General features: G+C 49.7%; 1 protein-coding gene across 2 annotated transcripts in view; it reads left to right on the top strand.

Annotated features, from left to right (window-relative positions):
- The first annotated feature begins 928 nt into the window (after positions 1–928).
- CACNA1E (calcium voltage-gated channel subunit alpha1 E) overlaps positions 929–8,852 on the top strand; it is a 119,379-nt gene continuing 111,455 nt past the window's right edge. For both annotated transcript variants that reach the window (XM_050977450.1, XM_050977449.1), the window contains exon 1: positions 929–1,008. In XM_050977450.1, coding sequence (XP_050833407.1) covers positions 971–1,008 — 38 coding nt within the window. In that variant the 5' untranslated portion in view covers positions 929–970. The remainder of the gene's footprint in view (positions 1,009–8,852) is intronic.

Genomic DNA, 8,852 nt, shown 5'->3' with positions numbered 1-8,852 from the left:
AGTGTGGGGCTGGAGGAGGATCTGGATGCTCCAGCCAGGGGTGTCCTGTAGAGAAAAACCAACCAAATGGAAGGAGCCTGGTGTGGTTTGATCCATGTGTCACAAATAGCTTTTCCCATCTCATCGAGCTGTGCTGCTCCAGGGAGGGCTGGCTACTGGCTCAGGGAGCTGCAGGTTCAAGGGGTTCTGTTGGAAAGGATGAGGGAGGACACGAAATTAAGTGATGCAGACACTGGACTCTCCAAGGTAAAAAGAAGGGAAGTTTAATTTCTGACTTCAACATTTTTAGATTTCCAAAAGTGACAGTGGGTTGGAGGGTGACAGTGCCACCTCTCCAATGACACTGGACAAACCAGCAGTCCATCAAATTTCTCCTCCCCCATAAAAGAATGCAAAACAATGAGTTATTTACAGAAAGTGTGTGAGAAAGTTCGTTGTAGGAATGTAAACATCAGAAGGCTCAGAAAAATCTTAAAAAATCAGGGCGACAAAAGGGGACTTTTGGTTGATGTGGGGGGAATGGAGGGAATTATGGGGCAAAACCAGCAAACCCCTGAGCCTCCCTCTGTGCTGTTCCCTTCCAGAGTGATGAGCCCCAGCAGCAGCAGCAGCAGCAGCCATGCTGGGATTCGGGACGTGCTCCATGGGCGCCCCGGCGAGGGCGGCTGAGCTGGACGCCGCCTCGTCCCGCTGCATCCTGGCCCTGCCCGAGGAGGAGACGTGGCGCCAGCACCGCCTGGGCCTGATGCAGAACACCCAGTCCTGCAACCTGCTGGAGCCGCAGAGCCTGGCCCAGGCCCTGGTGTCCCGCGCCGCCTCCTTCGACGCGCTGTGCGAGTCGCGCTGCCGCCATGGCCAGGCGGAGCCGGGGCTGGCCCAGCTGGTGGCCGTCAGCCCCGAGGTGATCAAGCGCCGGCGGGGAGGGCTCATCGAGCAGAGGGACATCATCAAGGCACACGAGGCACACAAGATGCAGAGCACGCCCCAGGCGCGGAGGAAGGAGTGGGAGTAAGTACCGAGAGCCCCCGCGGCGTTCGCGTCCTCGGAAAAAATCCCTTGGCCCAGGGTTTCTCTCCTGGGAAGCTGAGAGGCCTCAGAGAAAAGGAAAACAATCCTTATCTCATTGGCTTCTCCTGTGCTGTGCTGATGGGGAATGTGTTTGGAGATTGTTCACCCACAGGTGATTGTTCCATTGCATTCTGCTGGGAGTTGTTTTCACTCTTTGGCCACTCAGGGCCAGGCTCTGTCGGGACTCTGGAGAGAGTCACCAGTTTTCATTATTATCTTTTTAGCATTCAGTAACTACCCTTTCTGTGTTCTTTAGTATAGTTTAGTATTCTTTATTATAATATAGTATCATAAAATAATAAATTAACCCTCTAAAAACATAAAGTCAGATGCATCATTCCAGCCTTCATCAGGGCATTCCTTCAAACACAACAGCCCCCAGCCCAGGTGGGCAGCTGGGGGGTGTGGGAGCATTCCCTGTCCTGGCTGGGGCTGCTGGGAGGGTGTGGGGGTCTCCTCTTGCTCCCTGTGGAGCAGCCAGGGCCAGGTGGGCTCCATCTCCTGGCGCTGAGCTGGAGGGTGGCATCCCATGGGAATGGTGTGTCCCCAGATTGTGGGGTGGCAGGCAAAATTGGAAGCTCTGTTTTGGAACTCCTCCAGGCAGTTTCCCTTGGCTGTATCTGGGTATTTAGATAATTTTTGGGGCTGTTGCCTTTCTGCTTTTGCTGTGGCTTGACCCAGCTGGGAGGGGATTATCTGTAGATAAGGTGGTTGGGGACATTTTTTGTGGGATCTGGAAGTGCTGAGCTAACGGTTGGACTGGATCTTAGAGGTTTTTTCCATGATTTGTGTTCAATTCTAAAAAGTGCCCAATTCTTCCTTAATCAGAGCAAGCTGGGACATTAACAAACTTGAGAAAACAAGAGCTAGAGCCACAGGTTTTATTTATTATTTTCCTTTAACCAACTCATTCTCGTGGTTTGCCTTGGCGCTGTGAGAAAAGCCCAGCTCCAAGTCCTGGATTAGCCTCTCTCACCCAACACTAACTGTGTGGCAAGGCTGTGCTTCAGCTCCACATTGAAATAAGAATATAAATAATACTAAATATTATTAATTACAATAATATTAACACAACAACTATTAATAATAATAATAATAACAACAATAACAATAATAATAATAGTAATAATAATAATGGTGCTTTCCCTTCCTGTGCCTGCCCAGCAATCAGCAAGATTGCCTGGGATAAGCTGTTACAGCACATCCTACTCCACTATCCCTGGTCTGGAGCAGTTCCCTGCCTCCAGAACCTGACTTGGGGAATAATGTTTAATAAAACACCCAAAGGAGAGGGGAGGCCCTGAATTAATTAGATGTAGCACGTTGCTTGGGCAAGATCTAGGTCAGTGCTCCACTGGTGTGAGGCTGGCAGGGTTTCTTTGGGATGGTTTCCATGATAAAATCACTCGTGATAAGGCTGAGGCTGCTCCTGCTTTTTTTGCAGAGCAGCCCACGGCTGTGGCTGGGCTCTCCCTGGCCCTGCTCATCCCTTGGGGCCCGGGGAACCTCCTGGCTTTGCCGGGGAAATAATCAATTGCCATCTGGGCTCAGCAGGTGCTCGGTGCCTCGTTATCTTCTGCAGCCCCCCCGGGGGTGCCAGATGAATAAATCATGGCAGGGCAGGAAGCAGAGGGGAGGTTTCGTTAATTGCTGGCTCGCTAATTAGCGGCCTGAAGCTCCACAGCTCTGCTTGGGGGCAGGGTGGTGGGGCTGGAGCTCTTCCTGCTCCTGCTGGTGGGATGTGCCCACCTTTGGCTGCCCTCAGTTGCTCCATCCAGCAGCTCAATATTTAAAAAAAAGCCCCAGAAGCCCAGTATTTCTGTTTTTAACCCAGTGGGAATGCTCAGGCAGCAGTGCTGGGTGCTGCCATCCCAGTGTGGTTTAAGAGGATGTTTCCCCGGGCTGGAAGGGTCCTGGCTTTGCATTTCCCAGCTCCTGGGTGATTGGGTTTGTCATTTCATCCTGCTTTGTGATGGTTTTTTGGAAGCCTGTGATGGTGGGGAGGACGGTGGGCTCTGGCCCTTGGGCTTTGCAGACCCCCTGTCCCCCTGAGGAGCAGAGAGCCCCAGTGCCTGCCTCTGCCAGGGGATGCTGGTGAGCACCAAGAGGCTTGTTCTGTTCCTTTCTCAGACCTCTGTGCCCTGCTACCCCACCAACCCACAAAAAACACGTGCCAGAGGGTCCTGCTTTAACATCAGGAGGAGAGGGACTTTTGGTGAAGGAATGCAGTGGCAGGATGGGGGAGAATGGCTTTAAACTGGAAGTGAGTGGGTTTAAGGTTAAGAACTCTTGACTATGAGGGTGGGCAGGCCCTGGCACAGGGTGCCCAGAGCAGCTGGGGCTGCCCCTGGATCCCTGGAAGTGTCCAAGGCCAGGCTGGACAGGGCTTGGAGCAGCCTGGTCAGGTGGAAAGGGCCCTGGCTGTGGCAGGGAGGCTGAACAAGATGATCTTGAAGGTCCTTTCCAATCCCAACCATTCTGTCCTGCTGGGACAAGCCATCAGTGCTCTCCCCAAAAGCTTTGCCAAAGCCCAGGCGGGTGTGCAGCACCAGCAAGCCCAGCACCAGAGATGCTTTCTGGAAATGGATGGATGCCCTGTGGGTGAGAAAAAGCAAATTGATTTCCATATGAGTAATTTTATTAGTAATAATGCAATTTCCCTGTGATTTCATTTTCCAAAGGGCCCATCCCACCTGCCTTGGATCACCCTGGGGGCTCTCACTGGGGCACTCTGGCTCTGGTTAGCAGTGAGGGGGGTGTGGGAGCTATTCTCCTTTAGCTCCAGCATGGTGGAGGGCATCAGCTGGGACATGGGAAACATGGAAAAGGTCTGAGCAGCTGCAGGCTGTGGCTGGGTGGTCTGCAGGGTGCTGGGCACAGCCAAAGGTGCTGCATGAGCCCTCTGCTCCCCTGTCCCTGCAGGTGTGGCATTGCTGCTGGGTGGTGGAGCTGCTCTGAGGGTAGTGAGGGAAGGCTCTGGCTCCTTCTTTGTGCTCACCAGTGTTGGCAGGTCTGACCCTCACTAAACCTCCCCCTCTGCCTTTTTGCCTGTGAAACAGTTCCACAAGTAAAATAAGAACAGGAAGGTTGAAATGCTATTTTCCCTGGTTTTTTGGTTGTTTTTTTTTCCTTCCCAAGAGTGAATCAAGGCAGAAAAGAGAAAGCACAAAGTGCCTGTGGGGCAGTGGCTCTGGGGGAGGATTAACTTATGGTGAAAAATGAATGTACCCACACACCTTGTTCATGTCTGAGGGGCTTCAGCCCAGGGCACACACCAAACCCCATTTTTCCAGAGTGCCAGCCTGCTGCCCTGCGAGCACACCTTGGAGTCAGGGATGGAGGTACCTGGAGAGATCTCCGAGGTAGAATCAGTGCTGGGTTTGCTCTGGGTGCCTGGCAGCATCCTTTGGATAGTGCTGGGCTTAGAGACAGCTCAGAAGAAAAGCTCCTCATCAAAATAAGCAGAGGGAACCTCCTGTGGCTTCTCCAGGAGGAGCAGCTGCTTCCTCAGTTGATGGTAAGGACAGGCAGAGCCACACAGGGAGCACATCCCACAAAGGCTTCAGGAAACACACAGGAGCCAACCCTGCTTGGATGGCGGGACCCCACAGGTGCATGGGGATTTGTTAAGCCTGGCTTGTGCAGCTTGGGGAATGCAAGCTGTGCCCTGGTTTTGGGATGGTGTTTGCAGCCAGGATGCATGGCAAAGCCTGATTCCAGGCAGGTGCTGGGCAGGGAGTGGAGAAGGCTGGGGAGAAGCAGCAGACCCGTGGCACAGTGAAGGTGGGATGCTGTAACTCAGCCTTTGAGCACCTGAGGTGTCAGCAATGAGGAGAGGTGGGGAAGACTTTGAGGTGGTCAAAGAATCCAGTTTTACTGTGGAGTACAGCTGCTGTTATACTTATTCTAGGAAGGCTAGTAATGTTTTACTACAGCGATTGTGTTAAAGATCACATAAACAAACTTATACATTTTAAACATCTCTTGCTTGCAGAATGCAATTTTCTTTTTCCAGTAAACCCATCTGACTGAATCTTCTTGCAATCTTGATTTAATCCTCAAAGTTCTGTCTGCTCTTGCCAAAGCATCCTGTTATCAAATCTCTCAAGCTAGCCAGGTCCAAAGTCCATCATCTGTCTTGTGTGTCCCAGTATCCCAACCCTGAGAGGTGGGTGGAGGGTCTGAGTGTCCCGTGGGAAGCAGAGCACTCTGCCCTCAGCACAGGATAATGTAAATAAAAGTGATGTCCCATCTTGCAGCATCTCAATTCGTGTCTCTGGCACTGAGACTTTGCGAGATCTCCTTTTTTTTGGGAGCCTAGGGAGCTGCCAGGAGAAGGAGACCCAGCAAATTCCCGCTCCAGGGAGCCGTGTGCTGCTCCTGTGGGGCCGGGATGTTCTGCAGCTCTGCCTCCGTGTGGTTGGATGGGAAGCAGGAGAGAACAGAACAGGCTGCAGACACACTTGGTGCTGCTGCTCACAGATCTCACTGGCTTTTTATGGCTTGGCAGCCTCTGTCTGGTTATGTGCCCGCTCTGCATCCCGCATTACAAATGAAGATGAGGGCTTTTTCTCCCCTTACATCCTATTTTTTTTTAATTCTTTTCACTGGTGTTGAATGAGACAAAGGGCCTTTTGGTGTGTGCTGGGCTGCCAGTTCCATTGATACCTCCCAGCATATTGTTGATTCTTTTGCTTCTTCTCTCTGCCAAGGTTGGGATTAAATGCATGAGATGGAATTTCTTGTTCAGACTCAGATGTTTGTTAGTTCTTATCTCTGTTACAGTCTCACAAACTGTGACTTCTACAGTACTTTAACAAGGTAAAAATGGAGCCATGGCTCTCTCTCTCTCTCCAAAGGCCTTTTAAGGATAAACTGTCCAATTAAGAAGTGACACCTAAATTATTTTTAGTTTTAACCCAATAACAAACCACCTGTGCCCTGCAATGGGGACTTTTTAACCCAATTGTACAAAACCACCCAAACCCATGGAGAAGAAGGTGAAGGACCTTTAGGACCAGCCACTGCCCTAAAACCTCCATCTTGCTTTATAGATATTATTGTATTCTATAACCTTAAACTCTGAGTTTTCCACCATGTGATATTGCACACTTCTACTCAAACTCCACACCCACAATCCCAGTTCTACCATTCCATTTTGGAAGCTTCTCCAGGTCCTCAGGTCAATGCAGGGTTCTCTTGGGGGTCAGAGCCTGCCAGCAGAGAAAATCTCAAATTCTCAGCAGCCAGGGCTCCAACTCAGCACTGTCTGGGTCTGTCCATCCCACCTTGGGCTCCTCTCCAGATGTCTGTGGCCACCACCCCAGGGCTTTGGGAGGGCTGGGGAATAGGGCAGGGGCAGCTCAGGCAGAGCTCTGGGGGCTCTGCAGGCCAAAGCCCTGGGATCTCAGGGGCAGCTGAAGCTGGGAATTCCATACCTGGGAGCATCCTGCCTATAGATGCACCCATGCTTCCGAGTCCTCTGCAACCCCTGCAGAGCAATTAACCTGTCTGAGCCTAACGAGTCTCTTTGTTAAGGTGGCTCTGCCTGTTGATGTTTGCCCCTGCATGAGGAGCAGTGCAGGCAGTGAAAAGGACTCTGGGGGTGCTAAACCTGGCAGTGGGTGCCTTGAAATGTGGTTTTTGTCATGGCACCTTGCCTCGAGCAGCAGAGAAACATCTCTGCAAAAACCACCTGCCCTGAACCTCCCTGTGCTGCCCCTGCTTCCCTTCAGTGCAGATCGAGGTTTGCATCCTGGGGAGGAGTTTTCTGGGGTTTCTGTGGTTGAGATGACCTCCAAGGTATCAGAAAGTCTCTTTTTTTCCCAGCCCCACGACTGAAGAAGTCGAGATTTGTCAGCTCTGCTTCTCAAGGTTGTTTATTCTCTGTTATCTGTTCCATTCTCTCTCTGCCCTGCTGAGAGCTGTCCAGCAGGTCGGGTTGTGGCACAGTCCCTGCTCTTGGGGTGGTGTTAATGTTTTATACCAAGAACTACCTGTACTTTATTTACAAGAATTTCCCATACCCATCACCTATGTTAGACAGTCTGTCTGTGCTCTAAACCAATCCAGCAGTGTCACCATCACAGCAGAAGATGGAGGGCAAAGAGGCAGAAGATGGACAGGACACACCCAGATCCCTCCATCTTGCCCCTTGAACCCCCATTCTAAATCCCCAAAATTCTACTTTTCCACCCTGTGACAAATTCACTGTCATCCTACTCAAACTCTCATGGCTTGTAACTCCTCACACAAAGTTGGTAATTGTTTCCATGGGCTGAAATCCAAGGCACAGGTGTGTTTGACTCTGTGCCAAGGTCTCTGAGCTCCCTGCCAGGGTCTGGAATCATCCAGGGCAGCCAGAGGGAATGTCCTGGGTTCTGGCAGAGTTTGTTTTTCTGACCTGGCATGAACTGGAGTTCCACTGAATATCCTGGCAACAGCATGGAAACAGCAGCATCCTTCCCCCAGTTTCCTCAAAGCCTGGGTTTCTGGCACACCCTGCAGGAATTCCCAGAGTTAATTCCAGTGACTGCAGAGCCTCCCAAGGGCTGCCAGAGGGGGGGCACTCCAGGGGGGTCCGAGCCAGTGCATGTCACCCTGATATTTTCTGAAAAATCCCTTCACCAGGATTTCTTCTCCTGAGAAGCTGGGAAGCTTCAACTTCTCCCTGTTTTGCTGTTCTGGAATGTGGTCTGGAGATTGTTTATCCAAACATGTGTATTGTTTTTAATTAATGTCCAATCACCATCAGCTGTGTCAGACTCTGAGGAGTCTGTCACAAGCTTTCATTATTCATCCTTGTGAAGCCTTCTGATGCATCCTTTCTTTAGTATAATATGAATATAATATAATATAATATAATATATATAGATATGATATAATATATATAATATAATATAATATAAGATAATATAATATAATATAATGAATATAATATAATATAATAAATATAATCTATATAATCAATACAATACAATACAATACAATACAATACAATACAATACATACAATACAATACAATACAATACAATACAATACAATACAATACAATACAATATATAATCAGCTTTCTGAGAATTTAGATTTCTCTCTCACCTCGTCCTGGGGACCCTCACAAACACCACAAGTGCAGGCTCAGGAGTGGTTCCAGGGAGCTCCTCAGGAGCTGAGCATGGAAGGACAAGGTGGTTCCCAGGAGATGCCTTTATTTAATATTTCTGCAGTGTTGGAGACAGGAGTTCTGCCAGCAGCACAAAATCCCTAAATACGGAATGGAAAAAGTTTTAGACTGATATGGACCAATATGGACAAAAGAGAACACAATGACTGCTTTGTTTTTGATGAAGCCACAAGCTGCTGCAAGCCAAACAGAATCTCCTAAAACCATAACACACTTTTTATACCCTTTTTAGTTTCTCCAGTAAATTTCTCATGTTGTTATTTTCATTGTAGTGCTGTGTTTTATTATTCCATTAAGTTAATGAAGAGCATTTTTCTGTTAAGATTGATTTCTGTTAAGGCTGATTGTTCTGAAGTTCATTCAGAAATAATGCAGGCTCAGAAGTGGCTCCAGGGAGCTCCTCAGGTGGTCCCCAGGAGATGCCTCCACTCAGGAGCTGCTGCCTGGTGTTTTGCCACTGCATCCTGGCAGCCCCTGCTTCCCTCCCTAGGATCTCAGCTGCAGGTGTTGGGAAGCTCTGTCAGCACCTCAGGAACCAGCCCTGGGGCTGGCCCTGGCTCAGAAACACAGAATTATTGTGGGGCAGTGAAGTGGCAAAGAG

The sequence above is a fragment of the Serinus canaria genome, chromosome 8 (assembly GCF_022539315.1).
Source record: "Serinus canaria isolate serCan28SL12 chromosome 8, serCan2020, whole genome shotgun sequence".
Taxonomy (NCBI): Eukaryota; Metazoa; Chordata; class Aves; order Passeriformes; family Fringillidae; genus Serinus; species Serinus canaria.
Note: the sequence above shows the minus strand (reverse complement) of the source record. Positions and strands in the feature narration are given on the sequence as shown.